The sequence below is a fragment of the Mycena indigotica genome (genome assembly GCF_014461135.1).
Source record: "Mycena indigotica strain 171206Taipei chromosome Unknown Mind.scaff0001, whole genome shotgun sequence".
Lineage (NCBI taxonomy): Eukaryota > Fungi > Basidiomycota > Agaricomycetes > Agaricales > Mycenaceae > Mycena > Mycena indigotica.
The window spans coordinates 2,187,819-2,202,925 of NW_023503000.1; the positions used below are offsets into that span (position 1 = coordinate 2,187,819).

Consider the following 15,107-nt stretch of genomic DNA (forward strand, 5'->3'; position numbering starts at 1 on the left):
CAGCGGGAGATAAGATGGCGATCGTATGGGAGGAAGCACCACTGTAGTAGTACTCGAATACACTTGTGTGACTGACGTGACTTCTCGCGTTTACCGCGTCTTCGACTTCTCTAGCCCTCTTCCTCATCCACTCTTGCCTTACCAGCCTTTCGCGCGCCCAGCCCTCCCTCCTCCGCGCTTCTGGGCTGTCCGGCTTCGCTTTGGCGACGGACTTGCAGGCTCAGTTTCGCGTCGCGTTGCCCGTCTGGGGCGTGCAGCCGGGCTTGCCGTTTGGGGCCTTTCGTCCTCCTTTCCAGGACAGAGCTTCTGGCGCCCGGCAGTCACGTGCCAGGCCGGGCACGCCCGGCACAATATCCACGCGAAGCTTGCCTTTTCCCCAGTCTTCTTTGCATTCACACCCTTGTGGTCATAGTCTTCATTTTTACCTCTTTCACCAATATCCTACAGCTACCCTAAGGGCTTCCATCCCAGGAGGAGCCATCTTATTCGTTGAAGAACTCAAGCGGCTTCGAGTTTGGTTGGATAGCGCGATAGAGTCCATTGAGTTCTCCTTTGGCGTCCTTTCCTTCGTCTGTGAAGATACTGTGAAATTTAATGTTTTCGACGCCCTGGAGTCATTGATGAGCACCACGGTCATCTAAGAGTGAATTCCAACCACATACCTCGCCAGGAGGGTCGTGTATCCTTGACGATGTCAGCGTAAATCTTCTTGCGGACTGACTTACTGACCGGACAAAGATGAAACCGTATAAATCGTCGTCAATTTTGCCATGCTTGGTGGCAACTTTGATCTTGCCATGGGTGTCCTTCTCCACACTGTGGCCGGGGGCTAAGTTCCCAGCGGAATCAAGTTGAATTGCTCTGATTCGTATCTTTCCCAGAATGATAGGTCCATAAGACGTGACGGCGCTGCGTATGACGACCAAATCATCCTTGGCAGAATCAGCGCCGATGAACGAGGAACTTGAGCGGCGAGTGGTATACCTTGGTGGTGAATGCAACGAGGTCTTGGTCTGAGGTATCCCGCGCCAGAGACCACATCTTAGGTTCATGCTTGTCCCAATCGCGACGCGAAGCAAGAATCGCTTGTTTGATTTCTTGTTCAACTTTCTCGAATGCTTCAATGCCATGTGCTGTTGGTTCATGCTCGGGGGATAAATCGAGCTGGTCAATGGTTGCTGAAAGTTCGGTTGTAACAAATTAATTCGCAACTTAGGAGCGCTCACCCATGGTGGTTTAGGATCAAGCTGGAAGTGGATTACGTCATGCGGCAAATCCCAAAACGGTAAACTGTAGTTGTCAGTTGAGACAGTCTCATTTCACTTTGAGAGGATGCTCCACTGGTCTCAGCTAGCTTTCTACCTCTCCTCATCATCACTATTCTTCTATGCTAACTTCTTCCACCGAATCACTCCGCCGGTTCTGTCGAATCGAACAGAAATCGGCACCCACACATCTATTTCCGACATACCTCAATCACGAGCAGGGCACCGCAGGCGGGGCCAGCGTTGACTACAAGCTTCCAGATATCCCTTCACTGGCTGGTTCGTTTGTTACCGAGACCGAAGAGTTCTGGCAGCGTCTCGATAATCTTAGTCAACTTGAGGAAGCAACTCAGCCGACAATTACACGAATTCAATCGCACCCCGAGATCAGGATAAGAACGCAGAGTATTCCTTCCAAGCCATTCAACAATCTGAGCATCGTACCTTCTCCCAAGATCGATGTTCATTCACTAAGAAGCGGCTCACGGACCACAAGAGGTCTTACCTCTGCCAGTCTTCAGACTCTTTACAGGCGATCGCTTTCCGACAGTGCTGTTGGCAGTCATCTTACACCGAGTTCCAGACAGCTCGACAGTATTACTTCACCTCAAGAAGACACGGCCAACGGCCAATTGGGTTCCAGAGCAAACGAGATCGATTCAGAGACGGAGAATCTCTCCACCGCACCGAACAACCAGTCTTTAATCTCGATGTCCGCCTTCCCAGTGCCTGCCACACGGGCTACCACTTCCCGAATGACATGGCCCACTGCGGATTCAATGTCGTCTTTTTCGTCACGGGCGGGTTCTTCCTCTGGACCATCACACGCATCGTTGGCTGCAATCGAGGAGCGCAGAAGGTTTTCTGAGAGTGGAATCTTGACATCTTCGCGTTATGACGAGCAACCAAGGAATCCCAACGAGCTGCAACAAGATCTGTTCAGTCAAACCAGGCTACCAACTGAGCGCGAGCTTGCAGAAGTGGCAGAGTTGACTGTAATTTCTGAAACGGGAGTTGGCATTCCGTTTGGAAGTCTATGGAGAAACCAACGCACTATTGTCTGCTTTATTCGACATTTCTGGTTAGTAGGGCAGAGGTATCGTGGTAACCACAAGCGCTGATCAAATTTTCCAGGTGTCCACTATGCCAGGATTACATGTTTTCCATTTCCAGAAATGTTCCTCCAGAGATTCTGCGAAGCGCCGGAGTTGAGTTAGTTATCATCAGCAATGGCTCGTTCGAGATGATCAAAGCATACCGACAAATCTTCAAGACAGCCTATCACGTGTTTACGGACCCCACCCACCAAGTATACAACGCACTGGGAATGACGCTTCAAACGCTGGAAAAAGGACCGAAGAGCAGTTATGTTCGCCACGGAACGCTTAGTGGTATAGGGATGGTAGTGGCTAATGCGGTCAAAGTTGGAATGCCAGTGTGGAAAGCGGGTGGAGAGATATCGCAGCTAGGCGGCGAGTTTATTCTAGGGCCGGGGTACGCATTTGTTGGGTGCTTTAAATGCTGGAGTTGACTCTTGTTAGGTTGACATGTTCGTGGGCTCATCGCATGAAGTACACAAGAAACCACGCCCCCATTCTCAAGGTCATTGAAGCCGCAGGGATAGATATGCTCAGCCATCCAAACCGTGTGGAAAGTCCAACCGATTCGTTTCTCGGCATGTCTGAAGCCGAAGAAGTGAAATGGATCAACAGTCGCCGAAAAATGCTTAAGAATTTGCGTAACAAGAAGCTTTTACGTCGTGGCGGAGCGCAGTTTCTTGACACATCATCGATAACAACAGCCAACAGCAGCAATCGTTCGAGCACGCTGAGCGTTGGTGGGAGCTTGTGCTCGTGGGATCCGGTAATTGAAGAAGCCATTAACATTCCGTTGGAAAACCGAGATATGGCCGTCATTGAAGAGGTTGAAGAGGAGGAACGCCTTGCATCTCTTGCAAAAAACGATAGTCATACTGACTTTGACTTGATGAGTGAGGTCGAGTCTTCCGCGACCGAGCTTGAGAGCATCGAGAGGTCGGTGGTCAAAGTGAGCTTCGAACCAGACATCAAGGCTATGGAAGAGAACATCCATTTGGCTGTTTCGCGCCGAAGTAGTTGTTCAAGCCTGGGAAGTGGGTACGATGTGGTCTTCGCCACGCATGGGTCCTTGTTCAATGTAGCAGAGCGAAAGTGGGAGTTTATGGCATTATCGCAGTCGTCGCTAGGGAGCTTATAAGTTATAGTATGCTGTACTTCAATAGTAATGGACAGAGTGCCGTGGAAGCCGCAATGGTTTGGAAAGTTAGTCACGGTCACATAGTGGTCACATCGTTGCAGCATGTGGACAAAACAACTGAGAAGCGCTCTCTGATTCTTTCACCCACACCACAGCGTATAAGAGTAGAACCTCCTCGCAAGCCAATGTCTTGCTCTCACTGCCATGTTTCGTCTGCTGGGAATCTGTGCCCTCCTCGATCTAGTTGCTTCACAAGCTGTACCACAAACCATTCAGCTCCGTTCACGTATTGCACCGAAAGAGGCGGCAATTCGTAGAAGAGCATTGAATCCAGTGACAGTCAACTTGACTGACTTCTTCTTGGGTACAGACCTCCAGTGGTTTGGCGATCTTCACATTGGAACTCCACCTCAGACGGTTAGCGTTGTCTTCGACACTGGCTCCTCATCTCTCGAGTTTGCGTCAACTCTCTGCGGAGCTGCGTGCAGTAATCAAATCCAATTCAACTCTTCCAAATCTTCGACCTTTGTCGATGTCGGCACGACCAGTTCCATCACGTTTTCGACGGGTTAGTCCCCAATTCGGCCGGTTACTGGGTCCTCAATAATTGTAGGTGTCGGTGTAGATCCGGTGGTCGGTGCCAATTACCGGTTGGATAGCTTGCTCTTTTTGTTACGAGACTTAGCTTTACAAACAACAGACTCACGTTGCGTTCTGCGCGAGATACCGTGGCTATCGGCAACCTTTCAGCTCCTTCAACCAGCCTCTTCCTTATCACGAACCAAACTCCCAAGTTCAATATTGATCCGTTCTCGGGGATTCAAGGCAAGCGAGACCGCCAACAAAAGAAACCTGGGGGTTTGACAGAATGGCTCACGATTTGACAGGGATGGGCGCTCGTGCTCAAGGATTGTTTGCCAGCCTTGTCAACCAGGGTCTTCCATGTCAGTGATTTTGTGGTATCTCTTTTCGACTAGTACTAATTCAACTGAACAGCTCTCTTCAGCTTGTACCTGACTCCCCTGGCTGTCGGCGGGGCGGAGTTGACGGTCGGCGGAATCGATACGACGAAATTCTCAGGCAAGTTTCAGTCAGCTTGAACGGAGAGAAGCTTGTTGAGATTGCACTGAAGGCAGCTTGACCTTTGCTTCTCTGCCTGCCGGATCAGGGGCCACTTGGACATTGAATTCTCCACAAATATTCGTCAACGGCAAGAGCAGCACCACTCTTCGTGCGACGCGCAATGTAATTTTCGATTCGGGAACCTCAAACATGTGTGTCACAACATCATCATCTTGTTCCCGCCCAATCTGATATATTCTAGTCTCTTCCCCACCGCAACGGCGTGAGTACATTTTTTTTTCCTTCTTCCCTATCAAAGCGATTGGTCCGTTGTCGCATTCGAAGATGCTGACAAGAAGCCTCATAGAAATGCCATTTACGCTCTCATCAGCCCGAATATCGTCCCATTCTCTCCAGAGCCAGGCACATACGGGATTGCCTGTTCGAGTATTTCTTCACTTCCCGCGCAAATATCCATCGCCTTCACTGCCCAGAATGGCCAACCGTTCAATCTCACCATCCCCAGTAGTGAACTGAGCGTAGGGCCGTTTGCAGCGGATCCGACCATTTGCCAAACACTGATAAACGCTTTTGACGGCTTGTCTCTTGTTGGGGCAAGGTGAGAAGCTTCTTCGTGGAACCTGCGCCAAGTCTGCTGATGATGTCTTTTTATCAGTTTGTTGAAGCACTACTACAGGTAAATTGCTAGCTAGATCACTGATTTGTTTAGGTTCTCACTATTTCTGCAGTGTTTGGGATGTTGGAGGCCAGCGCATGGGCTTTGCTGCGATCTAGACAAGAAAGATGTTTGTATCACATTGAATTCAACGAGGCCTTTGAGCTAGAACGTTTCAGTCCAACTGACCGTTATCAACTTCCGCCGTCGGTCATGCCATCAGGCGCAACAGAATGCCGACAGTCCCGAGGCCGAAAGCTAAGCCGTAATAAGCCGTAAGGCAACGCAAATCTCCCATGTCAAGCCGCCGCGAATGATAGGAGTCGTCATTCTTAGTGAAATTCCAAAGGCTTCCTTTCTCCAATCTGTCGGGCACGCGCGCGAATTAAATTATTTTGTCTCTGAATCCAATGGATGGTTGTTGTAACATTGCAGGGGGGATTGTAAACTAATTAGACACAAGAAGCGTTGGACAAGCACAGATGATGAGTTAAAGCAAGAATGAACCACTGCAACGCCGCGCAGTTTTTACAGAAAAAAGAAAACAACCCGTGAACGTTATGATCAAGGGTAGCGGGCCATATGGTCATTCGACACCAGGGGTCGCTCCGGTTGGTACTGCCGACAACGTGATCAACGGGGGTAAAAACAAGAAACGTTATCGGACGCACGTATTGTTCTGGAGGGGTCATTAAGGGAGGAGGGGGAGGGGACCATTGGTGATGTTGCATAGAAGGATGATGCCCCATCGTGCTTCGTACGCTGGAAGCTAACGTGTGGCGAGGGGGCATCTGGATATGGCCATTAGTCTGGAACGGCTCATAACGGCTATAATGTTGTTGCTGCGGGACATCATGAACCATAGGCATGGGGGCTGGAGGAGAATAACGACGACGATCACTGAAGCAACGGCCGGAGTCAATAAAGAAGTATTCCATCCGGCGATGCGACTCACTAGTCACGACGAGGAGAGTCAATATCTGGTGAATGGTGGTGCATAGGCGGCAAGTGGTAGCCAGGGTCTCTACGGAGCATCATCGCCAGTCAGTACGGGAGTAAATAGCCAAGGGGTCAACTGACTGCCGACGGTTAGATAGCAGCGGAGGCAAGTTGAGATCGCGGGGCAAGCTGAGCTCCACCGGACTCCTTTGTGGGGGAGAATGGCCACGGGTAGATGTTGGTGACGAAGCTTCCGATATGCCTGGAGAAGCACTCGAAGGGGCAGTCGAAGTGTCCGGCGAGTCCTTGACTGATGAAGCTCGTTTTCTGGTCGTTGCAACGCCATCTGGCCATGTACACTGAAGATACCAATCTTAACAAACTTGTCCACGGAAAGCAAGAAAACACGCACGTCTCGTTGCCCGTGGGCACATCGCATACAACTTGGCTTTGCTTCGTCGCACTATGAGTGGGTTGAGTCAGTAGCCTGGAGGTCGACGAAAACAAAGCGGCGCACCTTTATTTTCTTTACGCGACAAGTCAAACAGCCAGTCTTTGAACGGGTATATTTAGGCCGCTTGCGCGCTGCAGCCTCTTGACGAGATGGCGGCGAAACTTGGTGGCCATGGTGGTGGTGCATTGGGGGTGTAGAGTAGTAGCTAGTTTGGGGTAAATAAGTGCTGGATGGACTGTCGTAAAACATTAGCAACAAAGACGACGAAAGGTGAGGATAGCGCACTAAGACATGCTGTCGGTCATTTGAGGAGGGGGAAAATCCTAGTTGGATATTCATGTTTATAGGGCTAAGCGATTACTTTGATGCCGTTATTGACAGGCGATGAAATCTAGGGTCGGGCTCCGGTGAGATATTCCGGAATAAAGACTTCTCGAAACAAAAGCGAGGCAGCCAACAACCACGCATTCTCCACGCAGCCCATTAGCATCAACGACGAGCCCATGTCCGGGCCTTGAGGGAGGGCTGCTGGGAGTGACTTCTCGATTTGTGAAGTTGATTTGGCCATATGTGAAGTGCTTCTGTTGATCAGATGTCTGCACTGAAACGCCATATTTTCTTGTCCTCCGTCCTTTTTAGTCTGGAAAAAATAAACCGGCTCATCAAAACAGGGCCCACCGGCGGACGGAGGCCAATCCGAGGGAATAGCCAGCAACAAACGGGCCGATTTCCTGCGTGGCTTCCATGAGAAATGATTGAATGGGTCACCAGCGAAGCACCGACAAGGTGTGGGAATTACCGGTTGATGCGCCTTTGGGGGGCGGGCGGCTTGCCGAGCAACGGAATCAATTCCCTCTGATGTTGCTCGCGTGGCGGCACAGGTTCCGACTGGTGGCGATACAATGCCAAAAGACTCAAGCGGACAGCATTTGAACAAGAATGCAACCGCTGCCCTTCTTAGGCTTTAGCTTCCTTCCTTCCTAAACCGTATCACAAGAGAACAGACGACTGTCATATCAAGAAGTCAGATACCTCCCTGATGGTATGGACCCACGGCCGCCACAGCGATCGCACACTTCACGTCACCGCACCACAAAAGTCGAATTATCACAGAAAAGTACAGAAAATCCAGTCCACGTTTAAGATGCGTATAGGTGCATGGCAGTTTGCCTCATTGTAGATCAGTCTGCGAGAACAAAGGGAAAAAAAACCCTTTCAACTCCCATTTGGCTTAGGTGACTCGCTCGGAGAACCCTCTCTTTGCGATATGCTGTTGCTGTTAATCCAACTTCAGTTGCCTTTCATTCCAGCGCTATCGGCTTACTGGTCTCGCGATCGCCTCGTCGCTTTTGGCCAATTCCAGACCTTACGGATCCATCGAGCCATATGTACTTCTTGCTTCATTGCATCGACCACCCACGGATGTGCCAGCATATCGCCCGGTGTGGGTCGTAATGAGGCGTCAACCGTCAATCTGAGGCAGGTCGTAAGTTGTCTCAACTATCATTAGAGGAGGCATATCAACTCACGTTTGTTTGATAAAATCCTTCATCTCGTCACTCCATTTGAGCTCGCCCTCGTCCTCAAGCCGTGGAGGCTGCAAACAACGTGGTCAGAATGAAGAAGAACTGGCAAGACAGGGAATGACTTCGCCAGCGGTGATGTACATCATCAATTCGATTGGTGGCAGATCATTAGGGAACGGGAAACGATTTTGGACGAGTTCCAACAAGGAAATGCCAGTCGACCATACGTCCGAACGAATGCTATACTGTTGCCCAGATATCCTTTCCGGCTGTGCGGCAGTCGATTAGCGCAAGGGGAGAAAAGTTGTGAGGCACTGCCAACTCACCGCCATGTAGAAGCTCGTTCCGGTGAAAGTTCCCGCCAATGACATTTCCAGCACGCCAGAGACACCAAAGTCGCAGAGCTTAACGACACCCTCTCGCGATAACAGAATGTTGGAAGGTTTGATGTCTCGATGGATCGTTTTCTTCGTGTGAAGATAATGCAAGCCTTGCAGGACCTACGCCACGTTAATCAACACGCCAGACCCGCAAAGAAGCAAAAGACATACGCCTTCGGCCAGACGCCCAGCAATCTTCTCTCCGACGACGGCATTAATTTCCTTGAGGCGCTTGCTAACTGCCTCGAGGCTACCCCCTTCACAATATTCCATGAGGATTTTGACCTCGCTGGTGGATGGTGACATGTAAGCCCCGTGAAAGAGAATAATATTGATATGTTCGGTGGATGATATAATCGAAAGTTCGCGAAGCAGCTGCTTCATTGGTGCTTCCCGGGTAGTTATCGTTTTCCGAGCGTAAATCTTGCCAGTGCGCTTGTCCTTGACTTTATGAACCGCACCACCGGCACCCTCCCCAAGCCGAGAGACTTCTTCTAGGACTGAATCGCTCCACGATAGACGGGGTGAAGTGGTGAGAAATGCATCGTCTTCGGCATCACTCGGTGGCTGGGACTTTGACGACGAACTCTTAAGTTCAAGTGCACCGAGCAACGATTGGATATCGGAAATTGCTGGATGTTGGGGGGCAATTGTAGCTGTCGCGTCAGGTCTGATTGTCGGTTCATCGGCATGCTCTGTCTTCGCAGTCGTGTCCAATGGTCCGCCGTAATATCCGCCCTGGAAAGTGTCTTTGCTTGTTGATGTGGGGATCTCAAGCCCAAGACGCATGCGGGGAGTCGGTGCACGGCCAGGAATGCTTAGGGAAAGTTTTGGCGAAGGCGATCTGTTTGGAGGAGAGGCTGCTGGGACAGTAAGCGTTGGGCGGGCCGGTTTCCGAATGACGAGTGGTGAAGTGGCCCCAAGAGAAGGTGAGTTCGCTGGAGCTCTGGGCCCCAGAGGACGTGGCTGAGCCGCTGTATGCATCGTTGTCGGGAGCAAGCCTCTTACGACACGTGACCATCACTATCTTTATCGAAACAACGACGGCGCCGCTGTCGACAACGGGCGATGACTCGTCCGCGACCGCCATCTTTGAGGCTCGACCATCTCGGGTACAGCGGACATCTCAGTTGCTCGCTCACTCGTTTCTCACGTCCTTCTCAGTCTTGATCCCTCTAGTCTGGTTGGAAGAGTCCTCAAAACTATCAAGCACTCTGAAAAGCACCCCAGTCTTACTCTGCATTTTCTTGACGGCACTCGCATTCAAATAATGGTCGATGGATACTCGCCAGCCCATCCTGGCGTACCAAAAGGTACTCTTACAGTCGTTTTCTGAAGACTTAGATGGCACAGTTGGGGTTGGTGATGTTGTAAGCAACGAGGCACAGCGTCATGCTCCCTTGCGCGCACACCAACATACTTGCCATTGACCAAACATCTAAGCCTTCTGAAAACGACTCTATAGCTTTTCTATCGTTTCGGTCTCAGGAACTGATCAAACCAGAGCTTGAAATGTCACCATCTTTCCGCGCTCTGTTTAATGCGGGAGACTCTGTCGATCTCACAGTGACCGACTGCGCACTGATCACTCTATCCGACAAAGCTTTTGCCCTCGAAAGTAATGACCAATGGGACCAACGTCATTTGGGTGTGGCTTTCAAGTTTTCTGCCGCTTCTGGTAGTTTAGACGGACTACCAGATCCTTGGCATTGCGTCTGGGCTACACTAGAGGAGCATGATCAGCATGGCTCGTGCATTTTTCGAACCTATGAAGACGTCTACCTCGAGGAGCTGCAACGATCTCCCCGAAAGGCCCGACACCGCAAGCAGAGTGGTCCATGAAGCACCTCCTACTCGTTTGTCTTTCGCTTTGTACTCGCTATCGAAATGCTTCCGCTTTGTTATCGACACGCTATTTTATGCTCGCATGCACTTTTGTACTTGACATGGACACTGTTGTCTTGACCTAACCTTTGTATTTATCATCCTGGAATCAACCATATTGCCGGACACGGGCGGCCAGAGGAAACCCATTGGCCCAAATGCAGGAGTCCATGACAGCTTTTATGGCTGTTTGCAACTCTTGACGGCATAGTTGAAGATGTCGACACATTGTCGAGGGCAACCCAGTGTGCCTTTCTTTACTTAACTTATGCCTTATGGCTGTAAGTAACCGTAACCCGTCGTTATATAAGTAGAACAAATGCCATCTACGCATTTAGGGGAACAGATACGAATTCCCTCCGTATGAGTTGGAGGTCGAATAGAACGGTAACAACGCAACACCCGACAGCCAGAAATCAAGAGATGTCTGTCGGCTTCCCGTTGCTCCGAAAGGTTGGGTACGCTATCCGATCCAAATCGAGAGAAACTGAGTTGGCAAGTCGTTGACTGGAGATCGATATGTTTGTGTGTACGTGTCCAAACCGTTGAGACCGACATGTCGGTCTAAATGACTTTCAGATCGCCGTCTCTGACTTCTTGAAGTTCTTGCGTTTCAACCGGGCCTTCCCATGGACCGACTGAAGCTTGACTCGAGCCTAAGATGGTAGCCAGACGCCGACGATTGTATGTGCTGAATTCAACCAATGGGAAGGTGTCACATCACGAGACTGTCACGCACGCCTTTACCAAACGCGCTCATCTCGATACCATGTCTTCCACGAAAAGCGCCAAACCTATAACTTTCGCGTCCTTGACGCCGAATAATCTGGGGACAGTCAGAAAACTAAATTCAGTGCTGTTCCCGATCAAGTATTCGGAAAAGTTCTACGAAGATGTACTCAAACCGGATGTGGAAGACTTTTGTAAGCTCGGTATGTTGAAAATTAGTGACACGCACTAGGTCTGATGCTTTTTGCGAAGTCTACTATAATGATATCCCTGGTAGGAAGTTTGCGTAGCGTGAAATCCGGTGTCAAATGTCGCTTTAGTGGGCATCGTCTGCTGTAGACTGGAACCCCAAGACGGGGAGATGTCACTCTACTTAGCAACTCTGGGGATACTTGCTGTGCGTCGGCCGTTTCCGCGCTACTCATCTTTAATCTAACTGATCAATCTAGCCCTATCGTGACAGGCTTCTTGGGTCAGAAACTCTGCAGCTTATTCTCGACGCGTGTGGTGCCCACACCAAGCCAAAAATTGATCGGATATACCTACACGTTCAGACGTCCAATACTGGCGCCAAGAAGTTCTATGAGCGACATGGCTTTGTGCAAACCGCGCTCTTGGAAGGTTACTACAAGAAGATTGAGCCGCATGATGCTTGGGTCCTCGAAAAGAGACTCGTGTAGTAGTAAAGGTGCGTTTTGCAGTATATATTGGGAGTAACTAAGCCATTAATGACTGTAGATTGTAAGAGTAGAGTGGTTGTACATATTATTTGCGTCGGTTCACAATGGTTCGTTCCTTGCTCCCCCTCACGGCCAACTATCTTCGATTTTGCCACACCCTTTGACCAGCTGGGTTTCCCATTAGCCGACATGAGACCATCGCCAGAAAACAACACACGCACCTGGTGCCTCTTCAACGCATCTTTCCTCGTGAAAGTCTTGGGACAGCCATTGCATTGATACGGCTTCTCTCCCGTGTGGGTCTCCCGATGGCGCTTCAAATCATGCTGGCGATTGAACGACAAAGCACACATATCACACGCGTATGGTCGCGACTGGGGAGGGAGGATAGTCGTTATAGCTTGTCGCCTGCGTCAATGGCACTTGTTGAGGGTACTGTTGTGGGACTGGATGTGACGAATAACCGGATTGGGAGTGCGATCGCGGGCGTGTTGGCGCAGAGGCTGGAGCTGGGGCAGAGGCCGGAGTTGGTGCGTGACCGTATGTCTTTGGATATGGGTGATTGGGGGAATGGCTTGGCTGGCCATAGGTGTAGGAGCCCTGGTAGCCCCCGCTTCCAGATGGATAAGGTGAAGTGGGCGACGAAGGGTAGTAACCGTCGGGAGAATATGAGCCTCCTGCCGATGAACCTCGATAAGCTGAGGCAGGGGGTTGTCCATAGGGAGCGTAACTTTGACCACCATTCGCCCATTGGTCATTGGCAGAAGGGTACGGGGCACTCTGCATTGACATACGACGACGGTCTGACATGGCCAAGGGCGGGAAACTCACGTTGAAACGGGATATCGACCAGGTTTGGTCTTATAGTAAACGAGAGCAACATTCGGACGGAATTTAAGTTTAGTGCGGGCCTCAGGCTGTACCTGGCTATTGGTCTGATGAATGTATTGATAAATAGAAAAAAAACATTTAGACCCGAAAAGCTTAGCAAGAGACACCGACAGCTCAATCAAGAATCAAGATCTCCGGTCCCTCCACACGAAAACGGTAACTGCCCTTTTGACACACACGCCGAATGTCCCAACTTCCTCCATCTGGTTAGGGTTTTGCCACAGAAAAAAGAAGAGAAATTGCGCCCACACAACAGCAATCGGTCAACCGTGCCTTAAGTTTAAGCGCGCGGCCTGGCAACTCGCGACAGCCAGAACGCTGGCCAAATGAGCAATTTCGCAGTGTGTTCAATGATGCCAAAAAAGGTGCTTGGATGCTCGCGACCTCGCATCAGACCGCTAGTTTCCCGTAGGTCCGGCGGCTAAGCATTTTTCTTGACATCGGACATCGACAAGCTAAGAGTAGGAGGTTGATCTACGTCAAATAAAGAGGCCGCGATAAAAGATAATGAGAATGAAAAACGATCTTCTTCATTTGGTGGCGGCGAGTAAGGTCGTCGAGAGTGAACGTCATAACGGAGTTTCCGCTCTTGAATGCTGTTTTTTTCCACGTGGCCAGCGAACCAAAAGTCCTCAGTAAAGTATCGACTCCTATGCCAATGAATGCCGATCTTCGAATGGGAACGAGGTTCTACCAAACGGAGTCTACTCCACCTCTGCCGACGTTCAACGCTCCCCAGTTTCGGTGTGAATCACTTCACGAGTCATGCGCTGCTCTTTAATGAAGATGTCCATGTCATTACTACTGTTAACTTCGATTTTGTCATTGACCGTGTGCTTGCGCATGCCGCAGTATTAGTCTTGAATTATGCTGCTAGCGTTAGTTAACGCTCAGAATTGTCTCCAACATGTCTCGATATAGCAGGCCCACACCGTTGATATTCGCTCTGCACCCGAAGGTTTCATCTAATAGAGTGCCATTCCGCACCACCTCTGACCACTCCGCATCCCTCTCAGCGGGGGAGGCTTGTGTCTGGAACTCATGATATGAAACCAGCAAGTCGAACTTGATCCTCAATGCATCATCATCCGGCGCCGTTGTGGGAGTCTGCATGAGGCGCAAGAGGTCACCAGAACTTGGGGCACGATACTTGTTGACAAGCTGAGAAGCTTCCCTGGTCAGCGCCTGAGTTCCTTTTTGTTGTGCCCTAGCTTGTGGTCGTGGCCGGGCTGTTGGCCGGGAAGTGCTCGTAGCGTCATTGAAATACTTCTGATAGAAGGCAATCTTGAACTTGAACACGGCCGGTGAGGGCTTGAGGCTCGCCAACAACGAGGCGATGTCCTCTGGCGATTTTCCCGATAAACCATTGAAGATGGACAGAACGATTAATGGGAAATCGAGGTCCGTTGCTGAGGCAAGGTTGAGTAACTGATTGTGTGTTAAAATAGGATTCACGTGAGAAAAACGCAGCAATACCAAGTTGAGCAACCGCACACCAAGGAGACGGCGCTGGGGGTCCGCCTGCGCAAAACAGTAGTGGCAGGTTGCCAATGCAGCATCAGAATCACGTCTAGACGGTGTTCCGAGTTGCTCCAACAGCAGAGGAGAATAAGAGGCTGAACGCGCTGGATCACGTCGGGAAAAATAAACTGGGAGATACTCACGGTTGTTCGTGGATGTTTGCTGGTCCCGTTCGAAAATGGACACGAACCATTCCAGAATAGGCCAAGCAGTTTCCCCTACGGGAGAAGGTGTTTTTGTGGGATCGTTGAACGATAAAGTCGAATGCATTCGGCCTTTCCCTTTAGACGATATGATGTGCTGATCGAGGAGGAATCCATCGACAAGGATTTGCCAACAGTGTTTGCAGCAGCTGATGCATAAGGATTCGGTGGCAAGGAAACCCTCAGGTTCCTCATCGGAGTCCACATCACCGGGTTGTAGAGCAAGCATCAGCCCCCTTGGATTGTTTATGGACACAAAGGACATCAGTAGCATTTGGGCCGCCCGAGAAGCAGCCAGAGAAGGCAGCTCTACCAGTTTTCTTTGGCGTTTACTTGGAGATGCGGATGGGTCAACTCGGGCCTCTCTGTCGCTCGAAGAAAGCAATGCAATGTACAAAAGTTGTCGAATATGCGACCTGTTTTTTTATGAGCACACAGGTGATATAGATAATGACCGACTTGGAAGGTCGATGTGTAGAAGACTTGAGCTGGCTAAGGAGCTCTATTCCGGCATCATACTCGCCCTCTTCAAAGCAGAGGTCAACAAGATTGCGCTGATGATGAGACATCTCTGACTCCATGCTTGTAGTCGCGTCCTGTCGCGTCCCGTCGTTGGGCTGGATGTATTGGTTCATGGTAAGACACGGTCACGCGTGACTCAA

The 15,107-nt window shown here is 50.3% G+C and overlaps 9 protein-coding genes across 9 annotated transcripts; 4 read left to right on the top strand and 5 right to left on the bottom strand.

Annotated features, from left to right (window-relative positions):
- Window positions 1-482: 482 nt before the first annotated feature.
- MIND_00058800 (uncharacterized protein) lies at window positions 483-1,230 on the bottom strand (the record flags this gene model as incomplete). The annotated part of the gene is made up of 5 exons (XM_037357552.1): window positions 483-608; window positions 663-684; window positions 730-932; window positions 985-1,178; window positions 1,227-1,230. The coding sequence occupies 5 exons, from the start codon at window positions 1,228-1,230 to the stop codon at window positions 483-485; spliced, it is 549 nt and encodes a 182-aa protein (XP_037225462.1).
- Window positions 1,231-1,387: 157 nt separating this feature from the next.
- On the top strand, window positions 1,388-3,500 carry MIND_00058900 (Peptidase A1 domain-containing protein; the record flags this gene model as incomplete). Its single annotated transcript, XM_037357553.1, has 3 exons — window positions 1,388-2,346; window positions 2,400-2,759; window positions 2,807-3,500. 3 exons carry the CDS (start codon window positions 1,388-1,390, stop codon window positions 3,498-3,500), a joined length of 2,013 nt encoding a protein of 670 aa, XP_037225463.1.
- A 204-nt stretch (window positions 3,501-3,704) lies between these two features.
- On the top strand, window positions 3,705-5,357 carry MIND_00059000 (Pepsin A; the record flags this gene model as incomplete). The annotated part of the gene is made up of 10 exons (XM_037357554.1): window positions 3,705-4,068; window positions 4,114-4,150; window positions 4,201-4,358; window positions 4,388-4,444; window positions 4,497-4,590; window positions 4,637-4,774; window positions 4,825-4,845; window positions 4,882-5,181; window positions 5,239-5,259; window positions 5,312-5,357. 10 exons carry the CDS (start codon window positions 3,705-3,707, stop codon window positions 5,355-5,357), a joined length of 1,236 nt encoding a protein of 411 aa, XP_037225464.1.
- Window positions 5,358-5,802: 445 nt separating this feature from the next.
- MIND_00059100 (Zn(2)-C6 fungal-type domain-containing protein) lies at window positions 5,803-6,936 on the bottom strand (the record flags this gene model as incomplete). Its single annotated transcript, XM_037357555.1, has 7 exons — window positions 5,803-5,856; window positions 5,910-6,138; window positions 6,194-6,262; window positions 6,319-6,536; window positions 6,590-6,640; window positions 6,695-6,866; window positions 6,917-6,936. 7 exons carry the CDS (start codon window positions 6,934-6,936, stop codon window positions 5,803-5,805), a joined length of 813 nt encoding a protein of 270 aa, XP_037225465.1.
- A 910-nt stretch (window positions 6,937-7,846) lies between these two features.
- MIND_00059200 (STE/STE7 protein kinase) lies at window positions 7,847-9,539 on the bottom strand (the record flags this gene model as incomplete). Its single annotated transcript, XM_037357556.1, has 6 exons — window positions 8,709-9,539; window positions 8,484-8,657; window positions 8,280-8,426; window positions 8,161-8,228; window positions 7,956-8,105; window positions 7,847-7,907 (listed from the first exon to the last, which is right to left on the bottom strand). Exons 1-6 carry the CDS (start codon window positions 9,519-9,521, stop codon window positions 7,847-7,849), a joined length of 1,413 nt encoding a protein of 470 aa, XP_037225466.1. The 5' UTR covers window positions 9,522-9,539.
- A 33-nt stretch (window positions 9,540-9,572) lies between these two features.
- MIND_00059300 (uncharacterized protein) lies at window positions 9,573-10,379 on the top strand (the record flags this gene model as incomplete). The annotated part of the gene is made up of 3 exons (XM_037357557.1): window positions 9,573-9,649; window positions 9,702-9,850; window positions 10,042-10,379. Exons 1-3 carry the CDS (start codon window positions 9,606-9,608, stop codon window positions 10,377-10,379), a joined length of 531 nt encoding a protein of 176 aa, XP_037225467.1. The 5' UTR covers window positions 9,573-9,605.
- Window positions 10,380-11,190: 811 nt separating this feature from the next.
- MIND_00059400 (N-acetyltransferase domain-containing protein) lies at window positions 11,191-11,830 on the top strand (the record flags this gene model as incomplete). Its single annotated transcript, XM_037357558.1, has 4 exons — window positions 11,191-11,353; window positions 11,403-11,423; window positions 11,471-11,547; window positions 11,600-11,830. The coding sequence occupies 4 exons, from the start codon at window positions 11,191-11,193 to the stop codon at window positions 11,828-11,830; spliced, it is 492 nt and encodes a 163-aa protein (XP_037225468.1).
- A 354-nt stretch (window positions 11,831-12,184) lies between these two features.
- MIND_00059500 (uncharacterized protein) lies at window positions 12,185-12,640 on the bottom strand (the record flags this gene model as incomplete). Its single annotated transcript, XM_037357559.1, has 1 exon — window positions 12,185-12,640. The coding sequence occupies one exon, from the start codon at window positions 12,638-12,640 to the stop codon at window positions 12,185-12,187; it is 456 nt and encodes a 151-aa protein (XP_037225469.1).
- A 960-nt stretch (window positions 12,641-13,600) lies between these two features.
- Window positions 13,601-15,080, bottom strand: MIND_00059600 (uncharacterized protein; the record flags this gene model as incomplete). The annotated part of the gene is made up of 4 exons (XM_037357560.1): window positions 13,601-14,149; window positions 14,198-14,337; window positions 14,386-14,861; window positions 14,905-15,080. The coding sequence occupies 4 exons, from the start codon at window positions 15,078-15,080 to the stop codon at window positions 13,601-13,603; spliced, it is 1,341 nt and encodes a 446-aa protein (XP_037225470.1).
- Window positions 15,081-15,107: the final 27 nt, after the last annotated feature.